The sequence below is a fragment of the Anarrhichthys ocellatus genome, unplaced genomic scaffold (assembly GCF_004355925.1).
Source record: "Anarrhichthys ocellatus isolate YVR2014 unplaced genomic scaffold, GSC_Weel_1.0 scaffold103, whole genome shotgun sequence".
Lineage (NCBI taxonomy): Eukaryota > Metazoa > Chordata > Actinopteri > Perciformes > Anarhichadidae > Anarrhichthys > Anarrhichthys ocellatus.
The window spans coordinates 6,324-23,261 of record NW_022280133.1 but is presented as its reverse complement, the minus strand read 5'-3'; the positions used below and the strand labels follow the sequence as shown (position 1 = coordinate 23,261).

The 16,938-nt window shown below is 39.8% G+C and overlaps 1 protein-coding gene across 1 annotated transcript; it reads right to left on the bottom strand.

The window, feature by feature from the left end:
* Positions 1–2,923: 2,923 nt before the first annotated feature.
* Positions 2,924–16,693, bottom strand: LOC116399174 (cysteine-rich and transmembrane domain-containing protein 1-like). Its single transcript, XM_031876130.1, has 3 exons — positions 16,351–16,693; positions 15,141–15,350; positions 2,924–4,102 (listed from the first exon to the last, which is right to left on the bottom strand). Exons 1-3 carry the CDS (start codon positions 16,537–16,539, stop codon positions 3,950–3,952), a joined length of 552 nt encoding a protein of 183 aa, XP_031731990.1. The 5' UTR covers positions 16,540–16,693; the 3' UTR covers positions 2,924–3,949.
* Between the last annotated feature and the right edge of the window lie 245 nt (positions 16,694–16,938).

Here is a 16,938-nt window from a genome sequence, read left to right as displayed (position 1 = left end):
ATTCTGCAGGAGGAAGTCGATAATCACTGAACAATGAAGTTTCCCGTTTCATATCCTGACCAGCTGTAATAGCCAAACCCAGAAAGGGCGGTGCTGAAAGGGGTGGAGGTTGTTGGCACTCTCGATATTAGCCCGAATGAAAGGATTGTTGTGAGTAAAGAAAGGAAAAACAAAACTGTTTGTACCTTTGTACAGGTGGGCTGATTCAACACAGGCAGGTACCTGTATGAATACTTTCTGAAACATGATCAGCATGGTGTGATCTTATCAAACCATGATCTCATACCAGAAAACCGTCAGTACACCACCATTGAAAGCAAATATGAGTAAGAGCACACATAGAGAAAGTCACTGCATTGAGGTTCACGGCATCAAATGTGGGCGCAGACGATGGATGTTTGCAGCTTGCACTTGGTTATGGGCACGACCAGTCGAGTGGTTAGAAAGAGCTGAACTCATATATTTTAAGTATGAATTATGGTTAATTTTATGGATGTTTGAGCTTATGATAAATATACAACACAGTTAAGTGTAAAATAGAAGCTACACACTGCCATGACATATATAATGTAATGTGTTAAGTAACGCTTTTCTTTAAAAGTAGGAATTTTGCAACAGTAGCTTTCTTATTAAAATACTTCCATTCTTCATCTCTCTACATGTACTATACAAACCACCTTATTGAACCAGACATTTCCGTAAGGCACCATGTGAATGTTATATTACCACAGCGCGGCTCGTTGCTACTCGTGATCCTTCTCAAAACTCGTGTGTAGCGAAGCAACCACAAGACTGTTGAGCACAGTGGTTATACTGTAAGCAAGCTGCAAGCTACTTGACACATGTCGGTGGTCTATTTCCGATGGAAGATGGATTATGGTAGATTTCAACGGCTGTAAATGTGTCAAACCTGTGCCACCGTAGCACCTTGCTCCTCTTTGTCAAGCAGTTGACATCATCAGAAACAGGGTCTCCTGCGTGCTCAGTCAGCCTGCACTGCGTCTTTTAAAGTTAAATGACAGATATTGGCTTTTATTAATGGCTTCCATGCAGAGAAGGTGATCCAGGCCTGCAGAGAATGATTCACCACAGACAACTTCACTTTCGCTAAATCACTGTGCGCGGAAGGAAGACAAATCAGATGCATTTATAACCGAAGCTCATTTGCAAAAGAGAAAGAGCTATCAATCTGTCAATCCTTTCCGTGTCCGGGCCGGGTGAGGTTTCCCGTGTTGAGTCAAATTAAGCCGCAGGCTCCACTCCTGGTGGTGCCCTTCCGTCAAGGGCTTTAAAAATATAGAGTGCAAAATAGGCAGCTATTTTTTTTAATTTTATTTAACCTTTATTTAACCAGGTGAGTCCCATTGAGATTAAAAATCTCTTTTTCAAGGGAGACCTGGCCAAGACAGGCAGCAATATAAGAAACACATAGTTACAGACAGAAAACACCAAACAAGACAAGTTAAAAGAAACTAAAAGTTAAGGAGTTAATTTAAAAAACATTGACACTTTTGGGAACCTGCCTCTATTTCTTGCAAACACAAGTTAAATACAAAACACTTATTATAAGGAATCCTCCATTAAACTGGATGAAATCAAAAGGAAAGCCACATAATGATAATCCATGAATACATGCCTGATCACGCTTCAAAAAGCTCTTTTAACAAATGATCCCAGTTGTGATCCATTTTGAGCTCAGTGGTTAAAATAAAGTCCCCTTAAAAATAGAAAACCACATGTACAAGTTGTCACAACACGTTGATCCAGTTGCATTACTTCATCATATGAAAAAGGAGAAAATTAAACATGTTTGAGTATAGTCAACAGGCCAGCTGCTCATATCTGGTCCCAAACAAAGAGATCTCATCCTGGTTAGTCTGATCGCAAAAACTCTAGGTACAAAAAAGAATGAGATAAACCTGTAAAGTATATTGAGCCTTGTCAGATGTCTGGTGTTATACAAGCAGTAAATTCATGATGAAAAAATATAAACAGATATTAGGCCAGTAGGATGTAGGAGAAGAACGTTAAGAATATAACGTAATTATGCCAGTACTCCTCCTTCTAATTCTTGAAGGACATTAAGTTGTGTCCAAGGAAACAATGAGGGAGGGGCTGTGAGAGCAGGAAACCGAGGCGTATCATTTACCGAAACAGCCTTGGATCACTTTCATTAAGTCATAATGACGCACCAACGTTTCTCCAGACCTTAGTCTCTACTCCACAGCTGTAGTGCTGTGTCATGTCAGTTTGTTCTCTTGCACAGCTTACATAATGTAGTAAAACAATTCTGTGTTGACAATAAAAACCCTGTCGCAGTTATAATGTCTGCACACAAAGGGTACTGGCAGCTTCAGGCTAGCCTGAGATGTTGACTGAACAAAAGAAAAAAACATTCTTCCACAACAGGGTGACTGCAAGTTACTTTTAAGTTTATTAAGACCTTTTAATACCACACAGAATGCAATATAATACCTGCCAAAGCATTATAGTACGATTGAAAACCTCTAGTGAAGGTAGTGCCTAGAATTGTCTATTATTATATCACATTCTTGCAGTCCTTCCCTGGAACCTGAGCCTCTACCTGAAATTGGGAGGAAGCCACTTTTCTCCTCCAACTCAAGAAACTTCTGCTACAGAGACAAACTGAAATAGTGAGCTTTTTTTGTTTACCACTTCAATTGTATACAGACGCACGACTACATGTGATTTCAACTTGAGGCACCAATATTTAAAGTCCACAAAGGTATGTTTGTTTGACTGCAGAGTGCACATTTGTTGTCTGATACACTGCTTGAGACCAGCCTTTGATGGATGCAGTTAAAGTTTAATAGTGCCACTCTCAGAGAGCTGGACTTCTAGGCTCTGGACTCTGATACTGGTCAGATATAAATCATCTAAACAGAGTAGACAGCACAGAGTCTTTTTTCATTCTCAATATATTCACTTTATTTTTAAAGAAATCTGTTGTACAGTAAATCTTACTTTTTTCAGCTTTGGTTAATAAAAGAACATACAAACATTGCATGACAAACAACACCAATACACATAACGATATGCTTTTAAAATAGAGCCAGAGCCACTGATGGAGCAACTGGCTGAGTCAGCCATATTGGCTCTGCTGTTGCTAAATTTCTGCAGATTTTATGTGAAGCTGTGAATTCCCGTTCAGCTGGAATAAAGAGGAGGACTTTGGTGTAATTCAAAGAGGAGTAGATCACCTTGTAGTGTGCACTCTCAGACCCCGTACACAAACAGGCTTAACATCTCTTCTTTCCCTTGTTCAGCAGGAGCCATTCAAAGCCAAATCTCTACTTCTGAGAGTATTTTTGAAGTATCCTTTGGTTAGTAGTATGTTATTCTATGTTTGCATACTTTTAAGAAAGCTAGAGGTTGTTAAGTGAATATTTACAGCCAACAATTCTGCTGAAAGGGCAGCAAAATGTCCGCCATCATACAATCAGACAAATCTCAATCTTTGAATTGCAAAACTGAACAAACCTCAGCTCAAGATATATTTTGACACACTACAAACTATGTATTGATAATCATTTACTATTCAAACACGGATTATAAAAGACTTTGGATAATAATACATGTGTGGTGGAGCAACACTGATTTACGGTGAATTTATAAGGCATCAAATTTGGAAAAATATATCTTTTGTTGATTTTTGATGTGTGATAACATAGTAAAAGCAAATCACAGACACAACAGATGTTGAACAAATCTGAATATTTGGAAGGTTGTACTGGTTACTCTCTACAGTGTTGGAGAGTAATGGATGACATGGCCATCTTCTGTGGATTAATATATCAATAACCTTCAGCCAATCTGGGGACTTCAGGGTTCCACATTTTCAACTCAAAATTCTTCCTGATGACCAGGAATGTTCCTCATGTGGTCTAATTACCTGAACTAGAAATATGGGAAAGATGATGAAACAGATTTAGTGAAATGAACCTGCCACAACGGCAATGTAAACGATGGTGAGGATGAAGAACCCGATGCCGAGTCCCAGGCCCACGTGGTTCAGTGTCCTGGCCATCCTGCTGCTCCGCTCCGCCGAATTCTGGTCCCCGGCATGGTTGGCTTCACGGGCCTGAAAAATATTTTGAAATCGATATGAGTGAGTTTAAAGAACAAAACATGTGAAAGAATGTAATTAAACTTGTGTTTTTTTGACATTAGGTTAGATTTATGTACTGAATAACCAGACATGTGCATCACATAATAGACGTATGTAGTATAGTATGGGCAAGACCTGCAGTGCTATGCTAGCAGGCCATGCATTCAACCCTATGTACATAACTCTGCTTGACTGGGGCATTAAGTGGCCATTACAGGTAAATGATAAAACGTAGTGCAATCCAAACCTCAGTAATACAGCAACATCTATCTTTAGTTTGCAAACATCAGCTAACATTAGCCAGCATGAGCTACTGGTCATACCAGACCTAGTGTGGCTAACGCAACAGAAATTCAATTAAAGAGGGTATGTTGTCCTTATGAATTCAATGTTAAACTTACCTCTTATCTAAAATAAAGTGTTGGTACGCAAAGAGAAATACCTTAAAGATAAGATAAAGAGTCTTGTCTGGCTTGGTGGAATAGCATGACTTAGACCATGTCCACAATAATATAGTGTGGAGAGACATGCATTAATATTATTAATGATGTATTAGTAATACGGATACAATTAAAATGTATGAGTAATATGGTCATTATTATAATATATTAGTAATATGTAAATAATTATAATATATTAGTAATATAGATAGAATTATAATATTTTAGTAATATGGGTATAATTATAATATATTAGTAATATGTATATAATTATAATATATGAGTAATATGTATATCATTATAATATATTAGTATTATAGATATAATTAAAAATGGATCTTTTTCACTCAACTTCTGCTTTCCATCTTCACAAAGTCTGTGTTTTTCACTTTGAGAGCAGAGTTTGTCAAAAACCCTCTGCAGTTATCATTTTTAATTGTTAAATCTTGTCTTCAACGACATGATCATGGACTAACAGTCATGTCTGTAAAAACATTCAGTGTATGAGAAACACACAGTTCTGATATTTGCCAACCGCTGAGCATAACTGAAACTAATCACTACTGGTTACATTTTCAACTGTAATCTATCAGATTTACAAACAAGTTTTGCTGAGATTTTGGTATAGTATCTAAAGCACACAGTCTCTTTTGAATACAAACTGACCAGGTGAACCCAGCTTTAATCTCTTATTTATTTCCACTATTCAAATACCATTTAGTGTGTAGATGAAGAAGGAAAAGAAAGACTGAATACAGATGTTTTCAGATAAACCGACACATGTGTAAAAAATGCACCTCAATATTGGGATAAAAAAACCCATAAAAGGACATAAGAAGATTGATTTCTTACAAAAGGAAATGATGAAGGTGGTTTTACTGGTGTCCAGTTTTATCAAAACATGTGCTGATAGATTTGATCATGAAGCAAGAGGCCTGTTGTGGGGTTAGTGAGCCCTGTGCCTTTATCAAGAGTGTAGCCAGAGAGCCTGAATCAAATCAAACCCCCACTCTCATTACCACACTGCTGTAGAGTGCTGCAGGAATGACGTGTTTTTGGAAGCCAGCCCCGAAAGGAGCATTGCACTTTTCCCCTTGACAAAAAGCAGATGGGATTTTTCCATTGGAATTTGGATTATTGCAGAAAATTAGCTCTGCTGCTAACAAAAGTGTATCATACTTACAGGTTTCGATCAGTAAGATAATCTTCACAAATGAACAACGCTTTCATGATTTTTGAAGCTGGAATGTAATTGGCAGAAGTTAAAAGCTAACGTTAGGTCGTAAACGGACTACACCACGGTCACATAAGTGAGATCATACACAATGAGGTGAAGGCGGACTAGTCGGTGTGATGAAGATTTTATATTCTCATTCAGCCACTTGTCAGACACGTAAAAGCTTCAAATCCATGACGAAGGTATTAACTGACATATTATGGAACAAAACGTTGACTTTGAGACGAGGGAACCAGAAGTGCAAAATGATAACTCTCAAATCCAGTCAGATACACAATAGAGTGCTGCAGGAATGTGTGTGTGTGTTTTGTAGGTGTCATGAGAAGGCCCTGTCTGCTCTAGTAAAGCTGGTTATGATAACCAGCACCTGTCTGGCTCACTTTCAGCCACAGCTGTGTATCCTGTTGCAAAAACCGTGCCTCTGTTGCTTTTGGTAAATATATATTTCTTTCTGTTTCAACAAGATTAGATTAGATAAAAGTCTGTATCAGGGAAAGATGCTGTCTGGAGCTGTTAGCCATGGGGCTCAGCACTGTCACATCACTACAAGGTTTGTTGTAGTGATGGTTTATTGTTTTATTCATTTATTGTGGTGAAATGTTATGGAATTTGGATAATAAATAAAACGTGTTACTGTGGTCACTTATTTTTTCAACACCTTGATGCTTCCTTCTACCTATGACAACATGTAATATAACTCAACAATAATAATAGAACATTGACCCCTCAAAGTAAATCAATTAGATGCAATCGCCCCTATTGTCCTCCGTCGAGATGATATTTTTTACATTGTTTCTATATCAGTTGTTTTCATCAACAGGTCTGTAAAACTGAGTATCTCCACAAATAATCACACAAAAGCACCCACCACTTTAAATCTGTAATAATTGAATTAATATTAATTGTGCTTTTGTTCCAAGCAACAACAAAAAAAAGGAGCAAACAGCAGTTAGTACCAAATTACACAAGTGTTACCAGGAAATGATTAGGAAAAATGAACACAAACAGTCTTAACTATGGGAGAAACCACAGGATGAGCAGGTGTCCATCTCTGGTTACAAAATAACAAAAGAAAAAGCCTCTTGAATCCTCTAAGAATACAAGGTTTTCTGAAATGCCCTGTAATAAGTTTAATATTGAAGGTTGTTTGATAAAAATAAAAAGCTTGACTCGGGGGGGAATATTTTAGGAATAGCTGCTTGAATGCATCTTTGGATCACTATATTATATTATACAGACTGATACAGTGGTGCTTTAATTGTATTTGATGCCTCTTCCTGCTTCTGCTTGTTTGGCTGCCTGCCAGCAGTAATATCTGAGTGCTCTGTCTCTGTGAGTGGGCCTGTCTGATGGCCAGTGTCTGTCTGTCTGTCTGTGGTTTGCTGTGCATGAGAGCAGCCTGAGTCATTGTGGGGAAGGATGGGGATGGGAGAGCACGGGCTGATATTTGTGAGAAAATCACAGTGAGCAGAAGTCAATGGAGCTGATGAAAGAATAAATGGAACCGATACCAAAATCCTGCAAGGGCTTTCTCACGCAAGACAAAAATAAAGTCACAATGGCGGAGGATCTTTCAGTCCGTCCGTCTTCGCATCACTTTGCTAAAAACCTCCCCCATCCTTAGCCTTCATTCCAACCTGACTCAGCCCCGAGCCTTCATCTGATATCGCTGAAGGCGAGCTCAAAGGAGGAGACGCATTCCACTCTGTGACACCGCTCGCTCTGGTTTGCACACACGTCCCTGTTTTCGTACTATCACAGTTACATACAGATGCAGGGACACGGCAACTGTGTTCTGCAGGTGCTTTTTAGGAAACCAGAGATCATGTGGCTGCTGTTGCTTATGGAGGCTAAACAGGCGTAGCCTCAAGGCCGAAGCCAGTTTCAGGGAGGCCTGCCTACTCAAAGTGAGCTCTGTGCGATTTTCAACTTCAAAGGTCCACTGGGTCGGTCTTTAAAACCTCCCTTCTGTGAGGTATTATAATCTGACTCTCTGGGGGGAAACCCACAGAAGAGAAAGAAAATCACGACTCTGATTAGGCTCTGATTAACCAACTGTACACTATGTACACAGCACCTAATGTCACTGGTGAACACAGTGGAGCATTATTAAAACAGCTAAGTGAATATTGGACATAAATTCATCAAGACACAAAAGTAAGTCTAATATTAAATCCACATCTCCAAATGAGCTGATATTGCTCTGTGTGTAAATATTTGACTGTTTGGTATCACGTTTAATACAAACAGAAATTCAACAGTACTCGTATACCTCAGAGTCAAAGCCTTCCAGTAAACAGATATGATTATGATCACTTACAGCACGCCATTCTGCTGAGTCCTTCATGACCTCACAGCCATCTTGACTGGCAGACAACAGGTGTTTGACTTCATGTTGTTCTCTGCAGCTCAATGGTTTAACACATAGCTGCCTCCAGTGGGACATTAATCCCTAAAACTGGCAGCCTAACAGCGTGCAATGCTCTCTAGAAAAGCAATGCATTCCTAAGAGTTATATTTGGACTCATTCTGATGGGAAATGGTTGCAGGCAATATCTCAGGAAATGGGGAGCTGAATAGTGTAGCGTGTTAAGGGGAGCAAGCGGATATTATCTCATGGTGAAACTATCCCCCGAAATACAACTACAGTGCAACAATCATGTTGTTCCTGGACCCTGATGTAGAGCTATTTCATCATTTGGTGAGTTAGAATTTGACTTCCATACTTCGTCAGACATTATCAAATTTGTATTTATATATTTTAAATACATTTTAAAATCAGAAATGTTATTTTGCATGTGAATTCTTTTATCTATAACATGTAATAATAAATGTCCCTAAACATGAGGGTTTCACTGTATTATTGCAGCACTGTGTTTCTGCAGAAGGACAGGAAGTGCAGATCATGGCTTCACACTGTAAGGACGTTACTGTCTGGATGTTCATCCACTGTCGATAAGTGCTAAGCTTTAAGGAAAAACTCATGCTTTGGGAAACAAAGGGCCGCTTCATGACGCTGTCACAGAAGCCCGGAGTGGCTTGGAGTGAGACACACGGAGCGCTGATGTTGGATCCTGACAAAAGTGACTGTTGTCCGAACTCGCCAGTCGCTGCTGTGTTGAGAACTTCAACTCTCAAGTCTCATCCTGAGTCCAGCAGAAAGTTATTTCTCTTCATTATCAAAGTCCCCCAAAGAGAGAGCTGACACACAATGGTGCAATTAATTATCGTTCTCAGAATCAGAATCCTTGTTGTTGAATTATATTGTCCAAGTATTGCTTTTCTCGGCAGAAACACTTAAAATGGACATTAAGTCAGTTTCCAGACAGGTTTGTTTGAGAAGTAACTCTTCCCTCTTTACCATCGAGGTTGAAATGCCTGAGAGATAATGCTAAGTGAGACAGATTCCAGCAGCCAGCTCCATATCCCCTCACCACACCCCCTGTACTTATCTGTTATTTCCTATCTTGTTTCCGTCTCTGCCTCCTTTTCTGTTTGGCCTTTCAGCTGAAGACATGACTGTCCATCTTTGTCTCTGTCTTCTCTGCTCCCCGATCTCAAAGTCTTGACCATTTTCTTTCAGTTGCTTTTTTTTTTTCTTCTTTTGCCTGTATCTTTCTTCTGCTTCTCTCTCTGCCTTCCTCTTCATCCAGTTCCCTTATTATGTACATAAGAGAATAATGTGGGCACAATGAGCAGCAACGAACAGACACTTTTCAAGGGAAATCCAGGGAAAGTCCCAGTAGTGCCGAACTGATTAGGTCTTTGTGACCATGTGGTAGCCGCCATTCATGCTGTTTATGATGCTATTTACAGTGCAGGGCATTTCAGAAAAGTTGAACTTCACACTATTGTCATACATCACTGTACACATTACTTTGTGAAACACCATTTTATTGAGCAACAACAAACCCAGAAGAAATTTGGTGAAACGGAAATAAAGCAAACTGGGGAACCGAGCATCTTCCTTCCTGTCCTTAGTCATTGTCATCTTAACCACAAGGTTAGAGAGTTTCCGAAGGGAAACTCTGACATTCAGGTTGCAGCACGTTGGTGTTTGTGCCCCTGCAGTGTTGGTCTACATAAGTGTTTGAGTGAGCGTGGGCTCAGTATGCAGGATTTAATGAGACAGAAGGGGGGGGGGGGCAGAGAGAGAGAGACAGACACTTACAGAGAGCTAAAGCAACTGGTCAGGAGTCAACAGTAGTCCGAGTCTGACTTCCAGGAAATACTGCAGGAACATACAGTTAACAATGATGCTGCACTGAGGATCAACAAATGATTTTTAACTGTTCAACAAAGTGGACTTCATTCTACTGCTGATTACGGTATTATCCCTCCATGGTTGAAGATTGTTTATTGAGATCCTTGTATTAGAATAAACATTAAAAACATTTTTTTAAACTTTTCTCACTGAGAAATACCGGTGGGAAACCGGGATTATTGGTATTTGTGTTTGTGCAGCTGTGTGTCCACATACTGAGGACAAACGCTCACACTGAAACAAAGACGCCCTCTCCAAACATCATTAATGCCCCCACACAACTGTTGTAGTTAATTACTTAAGCCCCACCTTGAAATGCTGTTATTACGGCAAAATTTGTGGATCAACTTCCTTCCAATGGCAGCTTATTGTTAAACTGTGTTGCCAAATATTTTTAGAATAAGCAAAATGAATGAAGCATTGTGCAAATTCTATGTTGGATCGTTATGACGTTACAACTAAAGGTCAGAGAACTACACTACCGGGCTTCAAACCATTTGAACAACACACCGAAATGGCAGAATGTAACAGATTTTCCTTTACTTACATACATACTTATCACCAACTACAAACCTTAAGTCCCCCACTCCATGAATGACCTACGCCTGGCAGATGAGCTGAACGACTTCTACTGTTGCTTTGAAAGATAATGGGACAGTGACCCCATCCCCCATGGCTCCATCAACCAGCTCCAGACCACCAGGTCCCCCTCCCCCAACTCAGCAGGGCCCATGCCTCTGTAACACCTATCCTAGTGTACCCCCCCCCCCCCCCTCCCAGTGTCGACTCCCTCTATTCTGGAGAGAGACATCAACAGGCTGTTTAGAAGTCAGAACCCCCGCAAAGCCGCCACACCTGCGCCTATCACCCTGTGTGACTCCCCCGTAGACGCTGTGGAGTCCTTCCTCTTCCTGGGCTCCATCATAACCCAGGACCTCAAGTGGGAGCTTAAGATCAGCTCCGTGACCAAGAAGGCTCAGCAGAGCCTTCCTGAGGCAGCTGAAGAAGTTCAATATGCCAAAGACAATGTTGGTGCACTTCTACACAGTCATTGAGTCCATCCTCTGCTCCTCCATCACAGTCTACGCTGCAGCCACTACCAAGGACAAGAGCAGACTGCAGCGCATCATTCGCTCTGCTGAGAGGGTGATTGGCTGCAATCTGCCGTCCCTCCAGGACTTGTTTGCTTCAAGGACCCTGAATTGAGCAAGAAGGATTGTAGCCGACCCCTGTCATCCTGGACATAAACTGTTCGAGCCCCTGCCACCTGGCGGGAGGCTGCGGTCCATCAGGACCAAGACCTCACGCCATAAGAACAGTTTCTTCCCGTCTTCAGTTGGACTCATTAACAAAGCCCGGGACCCCCACTGACTCTGACACTTACATCCCCAGGACAATTTCTTCTCAAACACCCTTGCGCTCCTTTCCCTATTAATATACACATGACACTTTAATAATATACTTGTTTTAATATACTCTTATCTGTTTGTTTATTTACCATATTTTTATATTTTATTGTAAGTTTCTATTTTTAAATCATGTCTTGTATTTTGCACTGTTTTGATTGTTTAATGTTATGCACCATCCACCATGTCAAATTCCTTGTATGTGCAACATACTTTGGCAATTAAACGGCTGATAACCTCGGCTTTATGTTTTTAGTCACGCTAGCAAGTTGCTCCAGGGAGGCCAATATCGGTCTGTCGTCTGTGCACCACTTTAGTCTGGACTGGAATATGTCAACAACCTTCAGATGGACTGCCATTCAATTTTGCAGGGACCTTAATGGTACCTCAATGATAAATACAAAATAAAAATAATTCGTGCCGTCATCGGGCCAACATTTTAGACCAAAAACCAAATAAGCATAAAACTAATGACTCTATATTGCTATTGTGATCATGTTAGCATTTAGCTCAAAGCTATAGTGCAATCTCACGAAGTGGCTAGCATGGCTGTAGACTCTTGCCACCTCAAAGTTAGTGGAAAGTTTAAGCAGAAGAGGTCATTACACGCACCCTGCAACCACTGTCTCCTCAACATTGGGATAAATAAAATTCTATTTTCTTATCTACTGAGAGCCAGAATGAGGCGTGTAAACGTATCATGGAAACTACAATCTGTTACAGCTGGGTACATACCAGCCAAGTTCCTACAATATGTACACAGCTTAGTATTGTTTCTGTTCTTGTTCCAGACCGCCTACGGATAATCTAATTAAGTTACTGTATGTCTACTACTTCTTCACTGTACATTAAATGAGTGGAACCACATGGACACAGCCATTTCAAAATCTGATACAAATGAACTGCCAAAACACACTATTTTGTTTACCGTGGTAACAAAATACATTATATATGTTCAACTTAACAGCAATGTGCACCATAAATGACTTCATACATTTCAACATTCCCCTGTCTTTTTGGAGAGACTCTGCTATTCATTCATGCCGCTACAATCTCACAAAAAGCGAGTTTTGTCAGAGTGTTGATCTGACGCGGTTCTGTTAAGAAAGAATAATTCGATTTGTATTTTACTGTCATGAAATAGATACTGGGGTCATGGCCTGTTTTTCATGTGGACCCTTGCAAAGGTCTTTATCATTTCATACATTTGAAGTGTTATAAGATCTGAAGTAATAGATGATAAGTTTGAGATATATCAAAGAAACTGTTGTAAGACTAAGTGTATTTTTGTTTGACAGGAAGGCGTGAATAATACTTGTGAAATATGTTAGAACTTCTGATATTGCTAAATCTAAAAGCATGTACTCTGCAGGATAGGAGCACAGGTTGAGACATACTGGGGTTTTCCACAAGGCTTTATGAGCTAAAGCTGAATTTACATCAACACTAGGTTCTGCTTTTGAGGACGATGCTTGAACTTGCCAGTCTTTTAACTTAAAGGTTCAGTTCAATTCCAAAAATATGAAAAAAACAATCTTTCAGTACTGACTGCTAATACATTTTTCAATATCTTATTTTAAGAAATATAGAATATCTACAAAAAAGTCCCAAATGTAAATGTTGTCTTCACATAAGCGACGGACAAGATCTCTTCTTCTCAGAATCATTAACCAGAATGCATTGACCCTATACACATACTGCTGTAACAAAATCAGCCAACTCTTTCCAGGGGTGAGAACAGCTAGGTGAGCTTTTGTCCATCGACGATAAACATCACACATATAACCTCATAATATCAGATCTGGCCTTATAATGACCAAATTCTGACTTTATCTCAAATGTAATTTGCTCGCAGCTAACAGACCCTCCAAAATGTAAACAATGTTTAGCTAATCGGGCTCAGGCGACTTTAGCTTATCACAGATATATCAGTCCTGGTATGCATGTTGATCAATAAATAACAAAAACATAAGCTGACATCATCTTGCGTAACTTTCTATGAGCTGACGTTCATGTTCATTACAGTAACAGCCTTACAAGGATACTGGCTGAATAACTGTCACAGTCGCGGTATTCTGTCTCTAGAGATGCAGACACTGGGACCAGTCAACTGGTCTACTGTCCATAAACTGACCTCAATGGACTTTGCTCTGCGTACATATTAAACAGAGATTGTTCACTAAAGAGCAGGAGAGGTCTGAGCTCTAATATAATGGAACAACAAAATCTGTTGTTAAAGATCAGAGGACAGAATGTAGAAACAACATGTGGGACTCTATTCTGTGCGTTGCTTTCAAACATCAAGGTAAATAGAGAATACTAAATGTGGAGTAAGTCTTAAAATAAAGTCAAACAACTGCTGCTGCTATAAAAGGTATGCGACCGCAAGTTGCACGCACCCAGTAACACAAATACACACACTCACACACACACACACACATGCACACACACACAAAATGCATACACACAAATGACTTGGTCAGATGGATTTTTTTTGCAGTGTATGATATACCCGTATACTTCATTGCTCTCGTTAATAATTAAACAATCCTCATGCCACACGTTGCACGGAAACAAGCCGAAACCCCATGAGACATTTTCCATCATAAAAGACATTTCAAAGGACATTTAAAGCTTCAAAGAAAGTCCACTTTCCATGTGAAAGTAAGGCTCTCAGTAAATATATTTAAATATTTCAGGGTTGAATAAATGTTATATTTGGCTTTTAATTTGTTTTGTTTATAGATTTGTGTAGGAAGTTACACAAGAATGTTTTCCCCTGTGAGGACTAAACATTGACCATATGGAAACAATCAGTCAACCTTTCCTCCCGAAGAAGTGTGCTGAGACACAGTGCAAAAGCAAACTCACTAACCTTTGAGTTACCTCACCCAACAAAAAGACAGGACTACCAATAAACTGAAGAATCACTCCTAAAGGGAGGTAATGTATAGCTTAATGCTAACCTCCTTAAGTTAGCAAATTATATTCGTAACCGAGACCAGTCTACTTCTCACCTAATACAACATTCAGGACCACAAAATGTCTTCTCCATTTTATTGTTGACACTATCTTCCCAGTCCTCTCTCTGCTCTCTTCCTCACAGATCTCCACCCCTTCCAGTAAATCTCATTCACTTTCCCAAACTTGGCTCACACACACTCATCCGCTCACATGCAAATGCATTCTGCCGTGACCTGTGTCCTCTATAAATTATTTACATAATCACCTTAGACAAGATGTTAAATTCTTTCCTCATCCTCTGGTCTGTAGCTATAATGCATGCTGTGGCAGACAAAATAGAAAGCTCACCTAGCTATTCTTTAGCTGAGTAGAGGTTACTTTTCTTCTTTTTTAAAATTTCAAATCAATCTCATTAATCCACTGTCATTACCTGGAGACACAAAGACATCAGCGCTACTGGAATTATTAGACATGTTTCAATACAGAAATACAAGACAGAAATGTGTGATGCCATCTGTTTTTCTTTACTGAAAAGGGATTCTTCATTATAAGTTTATTGTATTTTTGAAACATGCACGGTTCAGCTGCAGCATGGGCTCTGTTTTGGCACATAGTCAGAATTAAATTACTTGGGTTTGGGGACATTTTGCTTTGTGTATACATGAACAATTTACTGTAATTACATGTGAATCAAACTCACTGAGATGGAGTAGATGAGGGCAGCAATTCCAAGTGGCAGGCAGCAGCACAGCAGGGTGAAGATGGAGTAGCACAAGTAGTCGTTGACAGGGTGATCCAGCGGGCCTCGGGTCACGTACACTGTCGGCTGGACTGTGACAGTGGCTTGCTGTCCTCCCGGGTACTGCTGTTGCCCAAGAGCACCTCCATACTGCGGCGGAGCTCCATAGCCCTGCAGGCCACACCCCGGAAGCACAAGTCAAACTCACTTTCAGGGACAATATAAACAGGTTTTGGGGGAGGAGGGGAGAGTAGTGAATTACGGTAAACTGGGAGGTTTAACAAGAAACGAAACTACAATTGAACCATAGCAGGCCCCATTGGTGAAATTCTCGTTTCTTGAACAGATTTGTTTGGTGCTTTTAGTGACCAAAGAGGTGGTCTTCAGCTGATGTCTTTATAATCAGGGAAAAAAAGAAAAGAGACATCACATTAATTCAACTTGGATATTTAGATCATCCATATATATTAAAGCTCAAACTGTGATAATCCTTGGCTGAATTTCCTTTCATTATCATCTTAATACGATTGACGTCTGTAATGAATCATTTAACAAAGTTAATTCATTGACAGTAAACACTGATCCGTCAAGGAAAATACCTGGCATCCAGCAAACCTCAGAGGGCCTTTTTTTTGCCATCATTCCATCTTTTAAGTATATAAGTAGATAATAAGTAGATTAAAGCTGAACACTGGTGAACACGTTTAAAAGTGAGAATTAACTAATGTTATAAGTCTACAGTCATATTATAGACGATTATTGTGTGACTGATGACCGTCTATGGCTAAGACGTCTTCTTAACTTTCACTTTTTCCAATCTTTAGTAACCTTGATCAAATGTAACAGATTTTTAAGGTACATTTGCTCAGTGGGATAACATAGGACAGAGTTCTTAAAAGTCCCTGCCACCAGGACTCTTATGAGGATAATTATATTATGAATGATCCGTTTGTTGCTCAAATTACTTTTTTTTTTTTTTTTTTTCTTTTCTATTTTACATCATTCATACACATGAAGAGGACTCTTTAGAAAATACCAACATTAAAATGTGTTCTCATTGGCTTGCTATCATCTTCAGCAGGTTAATGGGGAGAGGAGTATTATCTTATTATCTGCAATAAAAATATTCGCTTTTTTATTTTTATTTTATCCCCGGTGTTGGGCTTCTTACCTGCTGCTGTGGTGGGTATCCCTGGCCGGGTTGAGGGTATCCCTGGCCGGGCTGAGGGTACCCCTGGCCGGGCTGAGGGTACCCCGGGTTCGGGTAGTCCTGGTAGGGTGGAGGGGGCACATGGCCCATAGTGGACTTCTCACCGGCCCATTCCGGTGGAGGAGCGGTCGCAGACTTAGAGGGGTCCATAATGCAACAGCTTGGGCTATCAAACTAAAGAACTCAAGTATTTTCTTGAATTATTTATCGGTAAATTCCTAGATCTGCCAAGTTTTCTTCCTCAAACTGCTGCTGCCACAAAGTGTATTGGGCAAGTTGAGTAAGAGATTCGATTTAATTTCTCCTCAGAGTCAAGTCAAGCAGAATGAATACGGAAATTCCGGTAAAGACCTTCAAATTAAAAGCACCGTTGAACACGTACACAGCTTTTTGATTGGCCTAATAGAGCCGCAGTGAATAATATATTGTACTGAAGTTATATGTCATAATATGAGATTACCTAACATGAGATATCCCTTCCGTGAACTCTGAGCATTGCAAAATAAATAGAATACAATAAATGTAAGACACAGGTTATGAGAAAATATT